The 20,551-nt window shown below is 42.1% G+C and overlaps 1 protein-coding gene across 2 annotated transcripts; it reads right to left on the bottom strand.

Annotated features, from left to right (window-relative positions):
- Positions 1–7,112: 7,112 nt before the first annotated feature.
- On the bottom strand, positions 7,113–9,179 carry LOC120676913 (histone H1.11R-like). Of its 2 annotated transcripts, XM_039958249.1 has the most exons (3): positions 8,718–9,179; positions 8,220–8,321; positions 7,113–7,486 (listed from the first exon to the last, which is right to left on the bottom strand). In XM_039958249.1, the coding sequence occupies exons 1-2, from the start codon at positions 9,121–9,123 to the stop codon at positions 8,245–8,247; spliced, it is 483 nt and encodes a 160-aa protein (XP_039814183.1). In that variant the 5' UTR covers positions 9,124–9,179; the 3' UTR covers positions 7,113–7,486; positions 8,220–8,244. The 2 variants fall into 2 exon arrangements, with proteins under 2 accessions (XP_039814183.1, XP_039814185.1); XM_039958251.1 differs by lacking the exon at positions 8,220–8,321.
- Positions 9,180–20,551: the final 11,372 nt, after the last annotated feature.

The raw sequence follows: 20,551 nt of genomic DNA on the forward strand, positions 1-20,551 counted from the left end.
ACTAATTAAATAGTTAGTTAATCCTCATTCCTGTGCTGTAAATTATACATCGTTGTGGTTTTTCCATAACTTTTGCAATGTACCTAGATATATATATAACTTTTAGATTCATAGTGAAATTTTTTTATATATATAGCAAAATTTATATATAGATTTATCAAAACGATTTACAATTTTGAACGAAGGGAATACAAGCTGCTATGGTAACCACTCAATTGTACTTTATACGTATTGATCATGCGAGGTTTGCTTGCAATGTACACAAACAGAATCACAGGGTAGAATGTCACAGAGGATCAGATGCTCCGGTGGGTGAAGAAGCGTTCCGTTCAAGTACAGCACGCTGCATTGCCGTCCTGAATTAGTTTAGGCCCTGTTCAATTCTGACGTGTAAACCCCTTAAACACAGAAAAAAATGTCATATCGAATATTTAGACACATGCATGGAGTACTAAATGAAGTCTATTTACAAAACTTTTTGCATGGATGGGCTGTAAATCGCGAGACGAATCTAATGAGCCTACTTAATCCATGATTTGCGACAGTGATGCTACAGTAACCATCCGCTAATTATTAATTAATCATGAATTAATTAGCATCATTAGATTCGTCTCGCGATTTACAACCCATCTGTGCAAAAAGTTTTGTAAAGAGATTTCATTTAGTACTTCAAATCAGCAAAATTCCATCACAAAATTTTTTTGCGTTCCATCTAAACAAGTCCTTAGTCGTCTTCCGGAGCTAACCTAGCTTACATACCACACTGACAGCAGCCAGCAGGTTCGTCGTCCATGTATCGACCGGCAGATGATGCCAATGCCCGAAAGGGAAAAGTTTGTTGTGTTCTCCGTTCAAAGCATCAGGAACATGCACCACCCAAAAAGAGAAACCATGTCCTCTTTGTCCTAGCTGTGCTGGCTGGCTGGCCGGCCCTAACAATATTTTGAGAATATATTTAAGATTTCTATAGAAAATCAATAAATAATTTTTATTATCGAAACGGGATTTATTCGGACAAAAAACACATAGAATGAGGTCTAAGTCTTCTTTTTGGTGCTAGGTTAGGTATAATCAAAGTATTGAGATAGTTTCAATCTGCTTGTATGGCTATGGTTACAAGTATATCTAATCATTTATCAAGTCAGATTAAAATAAATCCGGTATTTTTTCTTTGGCCAGAAATCTAGCTCGACACAACCATCCGGTCAGATTTCTTAGCTCGAGCCGACCCGACCCGACATGTGGTTGGATCTGGTCAAACCTAATTTTTTTTCTGTATAAATTTTGAATCGGGTCGGGGTCAAAAAATTTCTAACCCGTAATCGGCTCCAGTTTTATGGTGGGTAAAAAATTTTGGTCCGAGCCCAACCACACATTGATCGGGTTGGGTTTTGGGTGGGTCGGATGAACCATGATCAGGTATAATTACAAGTTCCATGACCGTGCATTCCCTAAATATTTGCCTTGCGCAACCCTTACTCTAAGTAGTGAGAATACTGAGAACGAGTCGTAGCTCGTTTGGCAAGCTCGCCAGGTGCGTGAGCGAGCCCGCCAGTGTTTGAGCACCGCTCGAGCGGGGTGCTCATCCGGGAACTATAGTTTCCTATAGTCCGCCGTCTCTCATGCGTGGAGCCACAAAGAGACTGTGACACACTCGTTACCTACGGAGCTATCTGGTGATCTTAAGATGAATGTGATTTAGATTTGAGTGTAGTTGTAAGTTTGTTTGTACATGTGTGGTGTGAGTGAGGTGTGCGTGTGTAGAGTAGGTATATGTGCATATACGAATAGATACTAGAGCTGTACCTAGAGGAGAGACTTAAAAAAATAGTGAGAATACTACAATAACTTCCGTCAATCCCTAGTAGTGCTTATTCGCCAGTTTGATCGACACATTGTCTCCAACGCTGGCAACTGGCAACTACACAAAAGAACATCTTGTCGACGCTTTGATTTTGACTTTGAGTAGCTAGTGCCTCGACTAGGCCAGATCCCGAACATGTTGTCGACGCATAGTTTTGTCCACCGGGAAGTAGCTTGTAATCATGTTTTGAACATGATGGACAAGAAGTAGGGTGCTACGTTGGGCAACGCTATGTAACATTTATACATATAGTGAAAAATTCGGTTTACACACTTAAACTATCATAAAAATTTGATTCCCAACCTCTAACTATGAAATCAGGTAACAAAGATCATCCTACTATCAAAATTGGATAAATTTGACCCTTTAGATGGTTTCAAAGGTAGTTTTTATTTTGCAAAAATTAAAAATATTCAAGTTTAAATTAAAGATTCATAAGAAATTTATTTTAATAAAAAAAATACAAGATTGGTGCCATTATTTTTCTAAAAATATAACATATCTTTTTGCACTCTATTTATCAATTATTAGGATACAATTTTTTTATATTCCTAGTATTTATTCAATTAAGTCTATTATTTTTGAATAAATAAGATTCAAATAGAGCAAAAGCAGATAGGTTATATTTTTAGAAAATTTTTGGCACAGTTTCATATTTTTTATTTAAAATGAATTATTTTTAATTTTTAGATATAATTAGAATTTTTTATTTTTTTAAATACAAAACCACCTAAAGATTAAACTTGTCTGGTTTCAATAATTGAATGATTCTTATTAACTGGTTTTGTTGTTGAAGGTTGAAAATCGAATTTAATAATAGTTTGAGCGTGTAAGCTGAACTTTTTCCATACATATAATAAAGATTTATAGGGCAAATAAGTAATCAAAGGAGATGCAAATAACTACAAAATCAAACGGAATGCTACATCAGAAAGGAAGAACTAAATAATTTGGGCACAAGGATGTCTGAATTACGCATGTTGCTTTTCAAGAGAAGCCCTTTTCTGCATATAAGTAATGAACTCTTACTGCAAGAATTCCCAGCCCCGGCATAGCTCTACCGTTTTTACGAATCGCTACATGATGCGTGTACAGCATACGTGTCTTCTCATTTTTTTTTACCGTCCGTCATGCGCACATGCTGTTTTCCTTCGGTAGTGGGCTGCTTCCATTTCGGCTGCTTTGCTTCCATTTTGGGCCTCTTGATGATCTATGTCTGCTGTGCGTGTCGATCGTGTCCTCAGCTTCATCGCCCTTCGTCTTCCTCGGTAAGCTACAGCTCGGCTCTATCTTGTTGGGTATTTCCAGCCTCTACGGATCCCTTCGTTACGTTTGTGTGCCTCCGTTTCCTGTTTCTGCTTCTTCAGTTTATCCTATTTTAAATGCTGATTGTCATTTTGGTACGATCACTACTAGAAAATAGGCTTATAGCAGGTACCGGTTTTTCAAACCGGTATTACGTAGCCAAAATAGGCTTATAGCACCGATTGGTGAGACTCTTAGGTACCGGTTTTTCAAACCGGCACTACGTAGCAGGGACTAAAAGTCTGAGCCTTAGTCATCGGGTAAAACAACCGGTGCCTAAGGCTCTCGTAAAAGAAAAATATTGACATAGTAGCTAGAATTCGAACCAATGATTTCTTGACTCGCGTGTACCTCTCTTACCATCTCACCTACACAGCACATGTGACAAAAAGAGAGATATTTTACTTTTGAGATAGCACGTGAAGGACCCTAAGGCTCCTAAGGTACCGGTTGGTAACACCAATCGGTATCTAAGACTCTCCATAGGTACCGGGTGGTAACTTTTCCATTAGTACCGGGTGGTACCACCAACCGGTGTCTATGGATGAGCCTTAGGTACTGGTTGGTGTTACCAACCGGTACCTAAGACTCATTCATAGATTCCATCCACCCCAAAAGTACCGGTGTGAAGACAAATCGGTGCCTAAGCTAGCATAGGTACCGGTTCATTTTCATACTGGTACTTAAGGCTTGTTTTCTAGTAGTGGATCATTTTTTCCTATTATTATGTTGGGCAGCCTAAAAGTGATCGAGTGCTCGTAGCCTAAAAGGGGGAGGGATGATTAGGCAAACTAAGAACCTTAACTTCTGGCTCCAACTAATTTGTATAAAACATAAACTAAAACATGATATCTAGATGTGCAACTAGGGTTCAACTAGTGTAAAATCTCATCCCAAAACAAATTTTGCAACCTATAGTCAATCCTATCAAGATAATACTCTATGAAAGTAAAGGCACAGAAAGATTGCAATACATAAATGCGGAAGCTTAATGAAGGGATGAGAGGAAGCAAACTCTTTGACACGAGGATTTATCCCGTGGTTCGGTTAGCCACAAAGGCACACCTACATCTACGTTGTTGAAGCACTCATAAAGAGTATTGCTTATCGGCAATCAAGTCTCTTCTGGGGATACCGAGTCACAACAGTCACCTTGATTCTGATTTCCACTAAGGAGCTTCACCAAGAAGGGTGGGAGTCTCCACGTCTCCCGGACAAAGATGTCGACGCCGCTCCACACCAAGCCGGAGGGTCATTGACGTGCCGGCAAGCCACCAATGCTCCAAGAGGCCGGCGCACCGAGATACAATGTTGGTTCACTCTAGAACCACAACACAAGGCACAACACCTTGTTCTCTCACTCACTTAAGAGCTAAACTAGCACAAACACTCACAAAGCTGCGTTAAGGACTAAAGATTTGATCACTAAGCTCTTGGATGGCTTATAGATGTTTTTGGGCGTGGGTGTAATGTCTTAGAACTCCAGCAACCTTGAAATGGCCGGGGGATGGCATATATATAGGCCTCCAAGCCCATAGAGCCATTACTAGCCGTTGGGTGTTACTAGCCGTTATCCAATTTCTGCGTAGGGCATCGGAACTTCCGATGACTAGACATCGGTGTAACCGGTCACACATGGCTCTGAACTAGCCGTTGGCCTTTTGACGCGCCTGTCCTGCTAACTCAGCCACCATCGGTTAAACCGATGCATTGCACCGACGGAGCATCGGTTCAACCGGTGCTGAAGGGTTCTGCCTTGATTTTCCTACAACGTTGACGTCATTGCACCGACGCCTTGTTCCGGTGGCCACCGGTTCAACCGGTGCTGAAGAGTTGGCTCCTTCGCATTTGACATGCTCTTTGGTCAATAGTACGGTGAATGCACTGACACATGTTTCTTGACCATCAGTTCAACCGGTGCTACTGAGATACGGTTTGAGTGTCTCGATGGTGAATTGGACACATCTCTGCAGCGAATTGGACACATTGAATTGTATCCAAGGAACCTAAAACTCCTATAAATGTGATCTCACAAACTTGTTAGTCGCATTGATTATTTTGTCACAAAATCACAAATAATGATCTAATGGACCATGTTCCTTACAACAGCCCTCTTAGCATTTGGAAGGATTTCATTGACACGATCATGTAATGCTTCCAGTTAGAGTTCCAGACTTACTCACGTACTATATTTCAATCAATCTCAATAAAAAGGAACAGGAAAATAGGACACGATTACATTATTTTTCGGTCATTCCATTACCTGAAGATTGTCTTATGTACAGATGTGTACTCCTCTGCTCAATTTGTTTTTTGCTTGACAGCTTGCTGATGACTACTCTGTATCCAATAAATCATTTGATCTTATCGATGTTTTTGTGGTTCTATAGGTTTGCATTCTGTTCTAGCGTTTTGTGACTAGTGACATATGTGATCGCACAGTGTTCTCTGATGCAGTGTTTTGTTATTAGCAATAGTAAGTGACCTGCAGGCTGCAGCGCTGCCAAGAGCAGATAAACGGGCGCGGCGTAGTGCGCCGGCCGTGCAAGTTAGACTAAGCTCCCAATATGTTTGTTTGTTTGTTTGTTGCTTAGTACGTACATTAATTGGATTTATTTGGGCACTTGCTACAACTTCTCCACGTGGATGGATACATGAACTCAAGCCAGACGCCGGCAGCTTGGCCTCTCCTGTCGCTATCGGATTAGGCTGCTCTTGCAGCTTAAATAATTTCACGGCTTTTCAGAACAGACACGTAATTCCTTGAAAAAAAAGGTTATCTGACTTCTACCACAATATACATTTATAAATAGAGCTCTTCTACGATGATTGTAAAGCACCCATGAGTACTTTTAGATACTTTTACCTTAAATTTGTTTCTAGCCGTTGATCAAGGAAAAGTATTTATAAAAGTTAAATTAAATTAGTATTCGGCCCTACTTTTTGGTACTTGGTCCTATATTTTGAAAGTACCAGGTATTTTACCCTAGATACTTCTGGTATTTACTACCTTCACCGCCAAAGGATTTTATTAGATGGACGGCTCCTATTTTTTCAATCATTCTAAAATTTCTCTTACATAAATATGCTTGAGAGACTAAGTTGGGAAGTGCCTTCATGTATCGATCTACTCAATATCTGATGAATGATTCACACACGCGCGCACACACCACAAGGCTAAAATGCAACAAGATGCATTCTCTGTGGAAAATGCACCCACTTTAAAGTTGCAACAAAGAAACTACACTGATTGCAACAGATCGGAGAGAATAGACCAATTGCAACCAGACAAAAATGATTGGAACTGGACCGATCCGGTTGCAACGGGACGCGAACCAGTTCCAACTAGGTCCGAACCAGTTGCAACTCAAACCGATCTGGTTGCATCTAGTCACAATCCATTTGTAACTGAGAGGGTGAGTTTATTCTCTATACAAAATGCACCTAGGTGCATTATAATAGAACTATATATATATATATATATAATAAAACAAATTTTTATTATTTTAATAATCGACGAGCTATTACTGAGCATTGTTCAGTAACTTGGTAAATTTAGTTCAATATCTTGATAATTATTTCTATTAATTATTCTACACCGTTTTGTTTCAGCTTTGGATTATGGATTGTGACTTTTAAAATTCAACTCCTTATCTGTGTTGGTATTTCGTAACGTCTACTTCAAAAACAGAGTCGTTCAGCCTGGTTTCTCAACCTGCAAGGGGTGCGGGTCGGAGCGCCCCTGTCGTTGCCCCGTCAGTGTAGGAAGTGGGTCACAGATCGACCCGCACCTCACATTATACAAACCGCACTGATCCGTGGGGCACCTGGGGTCGAACCTACATGTACATATGGTTGTTTTTTGCTTTGAGCTGGTTGACTTGGTTTGGCATACCACTCAGCCATGCATGCGTACCCGGAATAAATGTATAGAAATTATGCATACTTAAAGCTGCTGGCATTTGCATATTAACTAATTGTTAATCTACATAGAATAGAAATCACAAAATATTATGTAATTTCAAATAACAAAGTGTGAAATACTACTTAAATCACAGAGACTCCAACAAGTCTGGCTGAGACGAACATTAACTCAGTCCTAGAAAAGATTTCCTGACAAAGTCATATGAGAAGCATGTTCAGAAAATGAAGTTTCAGAAATGAACAAATGGATCATATGCACAACACAGCTGAACTGTCTCTCATTTTTGCACTCTACAAGATCAACCCATGGATCTGAATATTTATTAGATAAACACCATCGATCTCAGCTCACTATTACCATCAGCATAAATCATTTTGTATCCTGGATGAATCCTGCAAAATGAATCTAAACTTCAACTCCTGCTGCAGCACTAAATTGCTTGAGGTAAAAAAAATGCAGAGTATAAATGCAGTGAACTGAACAATGGAAAAAGGCAGTATGAAAGCAGTGAGCTGAACTGCACAGAGTAAGCAGTAAACTGAACTGAATTGAACTTCACAAAGTATAAATGCACAAATTATGGAAAAAATACAACATAGCACAAATTATGGGGGAAAAACACACTTCCAATAACCAATTAAACATACCCTATAGCCGACAGCTCACACAAGGCTAAGAAAATGTAACTGGCCTCAAATAAGGTCACATAGGCACATAGCAAATCACGGGGATGAAAGGTTAAACTTTACCAAACTTTATACTCACAGCTAGCAGTCTATGTACTACTTATTTTTCCCTCCTTCTATGTCAGCTCTATGATCTTAGTGATTCAGACTTCAGATTGTACACCAAAAAAGGAGTATGACCATTATGAAAGGAAAACCAATGTTGCCCTATTCTGATTCCTCCTAGCAAATGCTGCTAGCTCTTTACCATTATTAGTTGGGAACATTTTTGGGAGCAATTAGCAATAAATTAACATGTATATTCATATGGATGTGTTTTAGTTTTCCTCTGAAGCCCTATATGCATAATGCCACAAGTTGCACCCCGTCCAGGGCAACCATGATTGGTTTTCTTGAATATGATAAACACACGAATACATTTTCTGAAGATAGAACCTACCATACTATCCCATGGAACATAGAAGTCAGAAATTGCAGCAGCAAGAAAGAACATTCCACAGTGCCCCAAGCAATTCATAGAAGTAGCTACCATCTGTAGTAACTGTTTGAAACAGGAAAAGAACAAACATGTCAGATTTAATGTTAGTAAGACATCATGCACACACAGGTAAGCTTTCAATGTCTGAAACAAAGCATAGATTTACAGGAATAGGATCTCTACTTGAAACTTTATATACAGTACACATGCGAGACAATACAATGGGTACTTGGCCTGTATATGTATGACCCCCAAAATCTACAACTCGATGAAAATTAATATTAATTGATGCAACTACAGTACACATCTACACGAGGATTAAGCATCACTCAACACGTCAGGAGCAAAGTAAAACAGGAATAATGGGTCGTAGTATACAGGGCAACCAAACATCAAGAAATTGCTATTGGAAAAAGAAATATTTAGCATCTAAAGGGAAGGTATGTGCAGATATCTCACCTTGGATCACCATCACGGAGGCAGCTCTTGAGATCCGATACCAAGCAGGAGGCTTCGCAGCGGGGGACTTCTTCGGTTTCGCCACGACCTTCTCCTCCGGCGCCCTGCGCTTGGTCCCGGCGGCGGTGGCCGCGGTCTTCTTCGGCTTGGCTGTGGCGGCGCTCTTCTTCGGCTTCGCGGCAGCCTTGGCCGGCTTGGCAGCGATGGTCTTGGTGGTTGCGGGCTTAATTGGCCGGCCTTGGGAGCCTCCTTTTTGGCGGCGGCGAAGTCGTGCCGGGCAGGAGAAGCAAAGCACGGAGAAGGAGCGGCGGCGCTGGCGTTGGATCGACGCCAGGGTCGATTGGGGTCGATCGGCATCACAACCTAACGCCCCTCTTTTGTTTAGGGCTGAACCGCTTTGGCCCATGCGCTCTGGAACGGGGCGGAGCGACTTCAAAAGAGGGTCGACCCGCACCCCTTGCAGGTTGACTGGTTTAGGTATAAGCTTCAGAAATGCCCGATATCGGCGCCAACAAATGCTTCGACATTTCATATAGCAATTGATAACCAAACTAATGAACCATGAATCATTCTGCAAGCGGACGGAATAACCGGTGCAACATTTTATCTAGTGAGTATACCAGAGTTTTATTTATAATTCCACAGGGAAGGCGGCGACTAAGTTGTGTAGGTAGGACATGAACTTATCTCAATAGAATATTTAAATATATAAATAGGGGTAAGATAATCATGGATGAAGGTTGTGGGAGAAGACAAGCAACTCTTATTTCTAACAAAGGGTAAAAGAAGGCAAGAAGCTAGATAGAAATTAGTTAGTCAAGGTCTATCTAATATTCTTTTAATTATCTATACCGTTTACTAACATTTTATACTTTGCATAGAGTGGTTAGGTACTATCAAGTTATTCCTAATACACGGGAGCACTATGCAAATGGTTGACAGATATGACTGTCAAGCCATCACAGACATTTATATCCTCCTACCCCCTAACCGAACGTGGAGGATTACGATGGCACTAAATAGGGCTGTCACCACCTGCAGGCTACCTCTACAAACCGTAGGGAAGGGCGACATCCAGCAACACTTAACTAACCCAGACACTATGTCTACACTAGTAAGTGATACTCTAGTATCCCGCATGGAGCCCCCACCCTTCGGATGGACAGACATCATACTAGAGCAAACATACGAATATTGGAGCATATAAAAGCTAACTAGAACTAAATCTCTAACCAGGCAAAGCATATAATAGCAAAGTAAACTAATCATGAAATCTATGTCTGTCACCATAGGGCATAAATCATGCAAATATAAATAACTATAAGATAAGTCAAGTATACACGACCGAAGAGATTTAGTAGCGAACACATACCTATTCCCTAAAGAATGTCCGGCGACCCGACAACTAATTCACCTAAGCTCCACTAGCCTTAGAACTACTCAAAAGAGAAAAATAAGAGGAGTGTTCTTGCTTGTCTTTCATTCTCTACCTCATTCTTACCCCCCCTCTCATATTTAATGGGGGAGCTCAATGGGCATCTTGCACCTGGTTGGACGACGCGTGGCACCTTGAACCGACCTTAGGAAGCTGCCACGAAGCTGCCTACAAAGGGGTAAGGCGATGGAGCCCGGGCCTCGGCCGACCATGGTGGTCGGCCGACTGCCAGGTGGGCCCCACCAGCCTCCCCTTGCTCTGGCAGGCCGCCACGTGTCCCCTAATTACTGTTCCACGTGCCTAGACCTCTGGTATGTCGGTTTGGTGCTACATGTGGGCCCTTTGATCCATGTGAGCCTAAATTCTGCAGTCTGATTGGTCGACGGTTTTTCCCGTGGATCACAAGGCCCTCATACCCTGCATTTTAGTCCCATTTTCCATCTTTGCATATTTTCTAGAGGCATAGTGGATTTCTACTTTATTTTAGATAAAAATACATATGAATCATTTAAACGCTAAAGATTTTCTGATCAAATTGACGCTTGAAATTGATTATTTGCAAGCGTCAACAGACTGTCACCTGACTTGTATCACTCAAAGCAAATTCACATTTGCCATAGAATGCCCTCAAAGCTTCTTCTGTGCTATTATAACTCTTGAAACTTGCATGGCTGAAACCAGTAACTTGCATCTGACATGTGTTCCGGTCACCATACACATCTAGTCTTCTCCCTTTAAAAACAACACACCACTTCATCTACACAATACAACATCGAAAACTATGAGTTTCATCATTACGCATAACACAACAAATAACATGCATCACACAACATATAACAGGTATCACATGGCATCACATAGACGAGCCATCACACAACACATAAATGGCTTCACATGGCACAGAACATGATTGACAAGCACAAAACCAGCTCAATTTGTCTGCACTCTTGTTGTTCAAGGTTTTCAACAAATAAGCAGACACATGCATTGCCTAATGTGCACTCAAAACTAAGATTGCATCAACTCATCTCAACCTAATATGCCTAGCTTTACAGAAGAGGTTTTAGTTCTAAAATCAAAGGACATGTAACTTAAAAGTTAGATGGATCCTCTCAAGCATCATGATGTGACCTAGTGGCCCAAAAAAGTTACCTAGCCAGATGTTCCTACAAAAACCATTAATCAGTTGTGACATGGATCAGTAGAGCAAGTCATGCATAGTGAGATGGTTAGTCAGCGACAGATCATTCTCCTTATCGTTCATGTCCAGAAAACCAAGTTCAAATCTCTTGCACTCCATGAGATGGTCAAGACAGAATATCAGATGTGTCTTTGTGAAGTTCCTGCATCCCAAGACTGCCTTCACAATTCTAGGGCCCCTCTCAGCATGGATGGTCTGCTTCACAACTCCAGCAAATCCCCAGACAACTTCAGTTAGAGCACCCATGGTTCCCCCTTCTTCCTTAGAAGCTGCCCTCTCCCTTTTTCCCGAGGCAGAACCATCAGCCTTGTTCTTGTCCTCAGTGGCATCAGTTGGCTGCTGCTGTGTTGGTGCAGGTGCTTCAACATCCAGATCAATTGCCTCCTGGGAAGGTGGCTCACCTAGAGGTTCATTGGACCTCATATCATACTGTTGACAGCTGAATTTGGCAGGCTCAGAGGCCGACCGATCAGACCGGTCTGCCTTGTGTAATTCGAGTAGATTTTGTTTTTTTGTTTAGAATCCTTATGTAAATCGACTTGGAAAGGGGTACGACTTCCCTGGCCTATAAATACAAAGGCTAAGGCCAAGGCCGATTGAGATTATTCCCAATGGAATCAATACAATTTACATCTACTTTTTTCCTCTCAAACCCTAGCTTTTTCCAAACCCTAATTGTTGTAATTCCTGTGTCTCGACAGCGTTTGAAGGCATTCTGAGTGGCCTGCCGACCTCAGAGCAATCCTAGCTGCGCGAGCTCCGACGGGGTCCTTCCCGAGCTCGTGTTCCTAGGTCTACGCGGCGTCCTGCTCCACACCGGTCAGACCGGTCGGTGGAACCAGTCAGACCGGTCCGCCAGGGCTTCGCTGGTTTCGATTGTTTTGATGATCTCTCGCGCGTTCTAGCGCACTCGAGTGTGTTGGCACGATTCTGTGTCAACACATACCTCTCTGTTGCAACTCCACTGGCAAAGATTGATCTGTGCATAGTTGGCTAGGTGCACATTCTGGAATTCAGCATCCTTAGGTTGATCCTGCAAGGATGAGATTAAGCATCACATATTAACATTTCAATTACACTATGCCATTGTGAATCACAATGAAACACATTGAAACAAGAACACATGTTTACCTTAACATGACCAGTGTAGTGCTTAACAGATAAGGAGATCATGTAACGATTTTTGTCCCACAGCGATCTACTGAGCTCCTTCAACCTACATATCTTGACCCATCTGGAACGCCACTTCCTCAGGTGATTGTACATCTGACTACCAGATACTTCTTGACCAGTGAACTCTGACAGATCTCTGGCAACCTTATTCAGGTGCACATCTTTGAACCCCTTGTCAGTATTAACCCTTCCCCCTCAAGCTCATTGAAATGACTCAGAATAAACCCAGACATGACACTTGTCCAGTTAAGCCTCCCAACTGCACCATTGCCCTACATAGGATTCCCCTATTATGCTTCTTGAACATCATCCACAAGCATACCAACATCCACACCAGCCATTGCCTACTTAAAGAACATGCAATAAACCACAAGGTATATATAATAGAAATTCTATAATGCAGCAAAGTTCATAAGTTCATTCACAGTCAATAATATTTGCGGTAAATAGTCAAAGAAGTACAGAACACCAGAAATCAAGTTGAACACTGCTTACATGAACATTGGCAAAGTTCAAACACAAATAGTTCTAAACAGAAGATACAACTATAACAAAGAGTAAACACATGATCTAGTTCCTCATGCGTCCCCGACTTTGCCACTTCTGCTCAACCCATGTATCCCTTTTAGCTTCCCAGGTGGCTTTGTCCATTACAACATCATTGGGTTTGTTTTCATCTAAGAGGTTGGGAGTCCAAGCAGCCTCTAGTGGTACGTGATCATCATGTCCATGTCTGAGTTTCCAGTTGTGGAGAATACAACATGCCAAGACCAACTTCACTTGGCTCTTGTTGGGATGGAAAGGCTTGTAGTAAAGGATTTTGAACCGTTCTTCAATGCCCCCAAAAGCTCTCTCTACTGTAACCCTTAGTGAAGAATGTCTCAGCAAGTTAAACAGCTCTCTTGCATTTTGAGGCATCCTGGAACCATACTCCCTTAAGTGGTACCTTGAACCCAGATCTAACTACATACCCAGCATCAACCAAGTAGAACTTGCCTAATAAGGGACAAGGAAGTGGGATCAGATATCATGTTCATAGGCACAACTTTAATGCATGTTCTGGTTTTGTAGTTATCTTGTAGAACTTTCAGACCATCTGGCCTTTGAAGTGCATCAGCTAGGATTAGAGAATCATGGGTGGGTGACCCTTCCCACCCAGCTTAGACATAAGTAAACCTTAGATCAAAGTCTACAACAACAAAGACATTCTAGGTAGTTGTATGCTTCATCCCTAGGAATGCAGCTCTTGATTTTTCTGGTACTCTAGCAAGCACATGAGTACCATTAATGGCTTCAATACAATCCTACATTTAGGACCACCAAAAGATCACTATGGATTCATGCTTCCTGTGCTTAATTATCATGGTTAAATTTTAAGGACGATCCTTGAAGTAGGGGTTCCACCTCCGGATATTTTGTATTCTTGTAGGGACAGAAGTAGATGGAGGAAGGATTACTCTGCTCTAAGCTCTCCAACAACATATAGGACCTCTTGGAAATACCTAATATTTTTTCAACAGATCTAAGGAATGGGACCTAGATGCACCTAAACCTTTGGTTGTGACCAACAACATGAAGGAACATTGCTACCTGTTCTTCAATGTTGCAGTGCATGCTATCCTTCAGCAATCCTCTAGTTGTGGAAAGGTCACACAACTAAAAAAGGGGGCTCTTCTCATCTTAAGTGTGTTAATGCAATGAGTGTCATCAAAATTGTAAATAAAAGCAAGATTTTTCTACCTTTGTTCATCCCCAGAAGACATTGGACCATAACTCACAGATGCCCTAGCATGTGCAAGATGTCTATACCTAACAATCATCCAGGTACTAATGACACCAACCAATGCTGCACCCCTAATTATCAGCTCCTTGCGCCTTGTAAGGACCTCATCCACAATGTCCATGTCTAGAAAAACAAATCCTTTCTCAGATTTACAAGCAGATTCAAGGCACCATGGATTAATAAGCAGATCTACCAGCCAAAAGACATGGAAAGACATATCGACAAATTATTCACACTTGACCCAACAAAACATCCTCAGATCCACTTAGCACAATGTCTACGCACATAAATCTATCTCATCACATCAAAAAAGAAACAAGGTGATGTTCACAGGAACACCAGAAATGCATCAAGGCATACCAAAAAAATCAAACCGTGGAGGGTAGCGGATGGGGATAAGACAGGAGTCCTAAAGCTTTCACCTTTCCTTCGCACGCAGAAGCAGAACCTCTAGCCTTTTGCTCGTAGTGATAGTGATGGAACTACATGAACGGCGGCCGCCAAAGCGAAGGAGACCTCGGGCGCATGCGACAAGAGGTGACAGTGCGAGAGCAACTGAGCAAAGCAGAGCCCGTGAGGCCAAAATGGGAACAGTGCCAGCGGTAACCCTAACGCTCGCCCGAGTTTTGCTCGTGGCCTCAGATGGCTAAACTAGGCCCACAAAAGTTGGCTAGCGTGGGCTTAGCGCAGTCTACATTGTTGGAGACGCAGCTCATTTACGTTTTTGGTTATGTAGGTCATACCAACCCAATTGCATACTCGGAGCTTGGCTATGGGCCCTAGCCAACCTAACAAACACACCAATGTTGTGCAAAACATTACGTGAGCATGTCACGTGCACCATGCAAGGCGCTCTTTGAGGTGCTGCTACACAAATGGGTCAAACTGGTTAGGTGAGCTGGTCAGACCACTTTCACCGGTCGAGGAGCCCGATGAGGTCCAATGAACGCTTGCTGGGGGACCCCGTTGGGGCAAGCATACCTTCGGCTGTTCTAGAGTCGGCAGGCCAGCTAGAACGGACTCGAAGGCCATAGAGGCGAAATAAGAAGAACAATATATCGTGGTTGGATAAGCTTGGGTTTGGAAAAGTAGGGCAAAGGAAAATATAAAAAGATAAAATATTCAAGTGGATAATAGCCTTAATCAGCCGTTCTATTTTATATTTATAGGGAGGGGAGGCTTTACCCTAGTTGGAGTCAAAACAAATACAAATCCCATGTTAAAATACCACTTCTAACACGGACTTCAAAGCTAAAATCAGTGTGACCGCCCAATTAAATCTGTTTGACCGATCTTTCATGGGTCAAATCTTTTCCGAAGTCATAACCCTAACTCCGAATTGGATGTTCTAAATATGCATTTGGATAATGTCGATGAGATCTACAAGACGGGGAAGTGAAATTCAAATTTTGATAAAGTTACCTAAATAGGTCGGACATGTTTGACTGGTTGCACATATTTTGATCGTCAACTAGTTACTGAAACTAGTTGCTACTTGTTACACAGACGTTCTTTTATAAGTTCTTCTTACCAATGAGCAAGAAGTCTATTAGGCTTTTCTAAAGCTTGTTTTAGAATCTATTTACATACAATAGCAACGCTACACGTATGCCTCAACTAGCAAAACCGGATAAGTTGCCAACTGCTAACTGTACCTATTCGAAGAAAGGGCGGAGCCCAATAAGGGCCCATGAGTGCCCCAGCACCCCCCCACCCCCAATTCCAAAAAATCTTTAGAGCAAGTGAATTTCAGCCCTATGGGCACCCCCAGGCCCAAACAAAGGCACCCCATCAGTCCAGCCAACAACTCAAAAGGAAAAAAAGCCCACCACGAGTCCACAATTAAGTTCCTTCCATTCGAAGCCTCGCACCTGTACCTATGTTCGCCTCCCTCGTGATCGCTTCGCCTTCCTGGCTCCCTCTGCCTCCGGCCGGCCCTTTCCCACAGGGCCTGCTCGCCTAGGCTCGCCCCCTCGCTGCCTGCTACTTGCCTCAGTGCCACACAAGCTCGACTGCTCGCCCGCTCCCTCCAGCACCAGGCATTAGCCACACCATCGCCCGTCAGACCGTCAGGCGGTCATGGACTCAAGGTCACTGGTTCAGGGTAGTGCGGGCCCGCAGTAGCGCCGCCGCCACCACCGGCTGTCCCGCGGCCTCAGCCAGACCGGCTGGTCACCACGGCGTAACGCTCCCTACCCGCCCAACAGGCCTACCACGGTGCTGCCCAATCGTCACTTCGCCAGGCAAATAAGAAGCAAGAAGGAGCTAGCTAATTGATTTTGAATTGCCGCCCAATCGTCACTTTGTCATGCCGCCACAAACAGGGAACACGTACTCGCCTACTCGGTGGTGTCGTTCGACTAGGGCAGTAGGGCTAGCTAGCTAATTGATTTTGCAATTTGATTCTGTAATTGATGCTGCAATTTGATTATACAAATGATTAAATTTTAGGTAATTATGGAGAGGTATTTTAAGCGGAAAGCTAGCTGCCCGGCTGAAGATGATATCAATTGGGATGAGGAGATTAAATATGACCCCGGCTTAAGGAAATAAATTGATTCTTATCATCCTAACTTGAGAGAAAAGGTGAGAAGAAAATACTTGGAGAATGGACCTTGTCAACCTCGCGGCATAAACTTCCCACTTCTAAAAATTGGAGACAAAGAGAAGTCAAGAAAATTTATGCGAGAATGGTTTGATGAGTTTGGTCCTTGGCTTGAATACAATGAGACGAAGCATAAAGCATATCATTTTTATTGTTTCTTGTTTAGAGAAAAGAAAGATGCAGGATATGATGCATTTGTGGTTAATGGTTGGGATGGTTTTCATAGGAAAGAAAGGCTAAGATCACATATTGGTGAGGTTGGTGGCTTACACTATAATGCAATGAAGAAGTGTTATGATTTGTTAAATAGAAAGCAACATATAGATGTTGCTTTCGATTAGATTAGTGAAGCTGCTAAGAGGCATACTTTACTCGGTTAAATGGGTCCATTGACATTGCTAGGCTATTGATGAAGCAAGGATTGTCTTTCCGTGGCCATGATGAGTCCAAAGAATTGTACAACAGAGGGAACTTCTTGGAGTCCTATGATTGCCTAGCTGAACATGATCCAATTTTACGCAAAGCCGTGACTACACATGCTACAAAGAATAGCTGTTTGCTTGCTCCAGAAATTTAGAGGGACATTGTTGAATGTTTTGCAAATGAGATTGTGCAATCTATCCTTGAAGAACTTGGGGATGATGTGTTTTGCTTGCTAGTTGATGAGTCAAGAGATGTTTCATGTAAAGAGCAAATGGTTGTGGTGTTGAGGTATGTTGACAAAAGTGGAACTGTGAAAGAGAGGTTTGTTGGACTTGTGCATGTGACTGAGACAACTTCTTCCTACTTCGAGTCAGCTATTGATTCTCTATTTGCAAAGTAAAAGCTAAGCTTAAAGCAAGTTAGAGGACAAGGATATGATGGTGCTAGCAATATGCGGGGTGAATTTAATGGACTAAAATATTTGATTATGAGAGAAAACAATACAGCTTATTATGTTCATTATTTTGCTCATCAACTTCAGTTAGTCATTGTGGCCATTGTGAGAAAGAATAAGGGCATTAGTGATTTTTTAACCAAGATTTCCATCTTATTAAATGTGGTGGGTGGATCAGCCAAGAGGAAGGATATTATGAGAGAAATAAATCATGAACAATTGACAAAGGCCTTAGGTTGTGGGCAACTTGAAACTGGAAGAGGCTTAAATCAAGAGCAATGCCTTCAAAGACCTAGAGATACTTGTTGGAATTCTCATTATAAATTCTAAAAGGTTTGGTTGACATGTTTTCTACAATAATTGAAGTGCTGAAAGTTGTGGAAAAGGATGATAGAGATTGGAAAAATAGAGACCAAACATCAAATCTGCTAGTGTATTTCCAATCTTTTGACTTTGTCTTCTATTTGCATCTCATGTTGACTACATTTTCCATCATAAATATCTTGTCATTAGCATTGCAATGCAAGCAACTAGAATCAATTTGGATGATCATAGAAAAGATGGGTGGACAAATTTATTGGATGAAGAATTTGTGACCTGATATCAGTAAGTTGGAAATGGAAGATGCATATGTTAATCCCCAAAACAAAGGAAACAAATCTGGAATCACAAACAAGCATCACTATCAAGTGCATTGTTTTAATAACATTATTGATTGGTTGCTTCAAGAACTTGATAGCCGCTTTAATGAGACAAACTCTCAATTTCTTGTTTGTTCAGCTGCATTCAATCCAAGAGAATCATTTCGTGATTTTAATGTGGAGAGTTTGATAAGCCTAGCAAAGTTATATCTTGATGATTTTGGCTCTATGAATTTGAAGTATCTTAGGGCCCAACATAACATGTACATTGCTGATGTGCGAGAAGACAACAGATTCTTCAACTTAAACACCATTACCGAGCTTGCACAAAAAATGGTGGAGACCAGGGATTACAAAACTGGTAGGAACCGGTCTGGTTTGACCAGTTACCGGTCAAACCGGTCCGGCCCGGGTCCGGTTTGGGCCGGTACCAAACTGGCCCAAATTCAAAATTCAAATTTGAATTCAAAAAAATGAAAAATCCCAAAAAAATCCTAAAAATACTTCAAGGTGCGACGAATCTAATGGTATCAAATTTTCTCAAAAATTCGTTCATTTAGTATAGTTGGCGGAATTTAGAAGTTAAATAAAAAAAGAAAAAAACCGACGGCCCATTAAGGCACACGGCGCTCTGCATGCATAGATAGGGTTCTGGACAGCCTAGGGGGGGTCCCGCGATCCCCAGAACCCTGTCCGCCCCCCACCCGCTCCCTGTCCGCCGCTCCCAGGAGACGACCGCCGCCCGCAGCCGGTAAGCCGCCCTCCGCGCCCGGCTAGCCGGCCGGTTAGTCCGGTAAGCCAGCCCGGGCTCGGATCTGGTCTCCGACCGGTGCGCAGGGGCGGTTAGCCGGCCGGTACTCAGTTCACACATGCTACTCAGGACACAGACCATGGAGCACCGCAATCGCAGAGGAGACTAGGTGGACCGACGGACAACGACACTCCACAGTACTCTTCTTCCTCGTACAGCGATTCCAGGCACTCTTTTCACTACCCCATTCCTGACATCAGCATGCAGCCACCGACGAGATGGGTGTACGAATGGGAAGACCCACATTTTTACACTATGTTAGTTCAGTAATGGCAGACAACATCGGCGTGGACGGGCCAAACTTGGCAACACTACAAGGCTGAGCTGCTTAGAGTGCGAGGTATCGCTTTGATGTCCACCGCCGAATACCAAACCGCGTCCCAAATGGGGGTCTTCCCATTCCTACGTTGAACTTTTATTTGATGTGTATAAGTGTATGACTCCGTATTTGTATGCACTCTTATTACTAGTATGCATGATTGTAAATTGTTGCTTTGGTGTGATCATTTATATTAATATTTGCATAGCTCATGCCGAAATTTTCTTTTATTTCACACGGGGGATCTATTTTTTAACCGTCGGAAAATTTCTTTAAATCACCGGTATACCGGCCAAACCGGCCGGTAAACTGGTCTAACCGGCCGGTATACCAGTACGAACCGGTTGAATTGAGATTTTTGAATTCAAATTTGAATTCGACCGGTACCGACCGGTTTTCGGCCAAACCGGACCGGTATACCGGTATCGGACCCCGGCGGTTTGGCCGGTCCGGTCGGTAAATTAAACCCTGGTGGAGACAGGAAAAAAATCATCATTATGCATTGGTTTATCAACTTTTAAAGCTTGTACTAGTGTTGCCTGTGGCTACTGCAACAATAGAAAGATGTTTTTCGGCCATGAAGCTCGTGAAGACATATTTGTCCAACAAAATTGGTGATGAGCACTTTTTATAGACTTATTTGCTATATGGAGAAAGAATTGTTTAAGAAAGTTACCAATGATGCAGTGGTTCGTCGTTTTTATGAAAATGGAAGGAAAAGGACAGAAATATGACCAAAAGTAAGACAATCATTTTTCCTTTTCTTTTTGGAATGAATGATTTTATCATTTCTTTGCTTGAAATTGACTTGTTCCTTCTCCTTTTCTTTAAGCAGGGATGATCTTGAGTATTTTGGGCAATTGTGGCATGCTATCCTCACCATATTATCTTGTGATGTAAATTGAATTTTGGACTTATACAATAGTGGTGAGGCATGTAGATACATTTTTTTTCAATTTCTTTGTTTCTTTTCTTCTATTTTTATTTTC

The sequence above is a fragment of the Panicum virgatum genome, chromosome 5N (assembly GCF_016808335.1).
Source record: "Panicum virgatum strain AP13 chromosome 5N, P.virgatum_v5, whole genome shotgun sequence".
NCBI lineage: Eukaryota > Viridiplantae > Streptophyta > Magnoliopsida > Poales > Poaceae > Panicum > Panicum virgatum.

Excerpts from the sequence above, each read along its gene's own strand:
- LOC120676913 (XM_039958249.1), bottom strand. The coding sequence starts at position 9,123 with ATGGGCCAAAGCGGTTCAGCCCTAAACAAAAGAGGGGCGTTAGGTTGT. Across the intron at positions 8,322-8,717 it reads CTCCGTGATGGTGATCCAAG|TTACTACAGATGGTAGCTAC; the intron begins GTGAGATATCTG and ends TGTTTCAAACAG.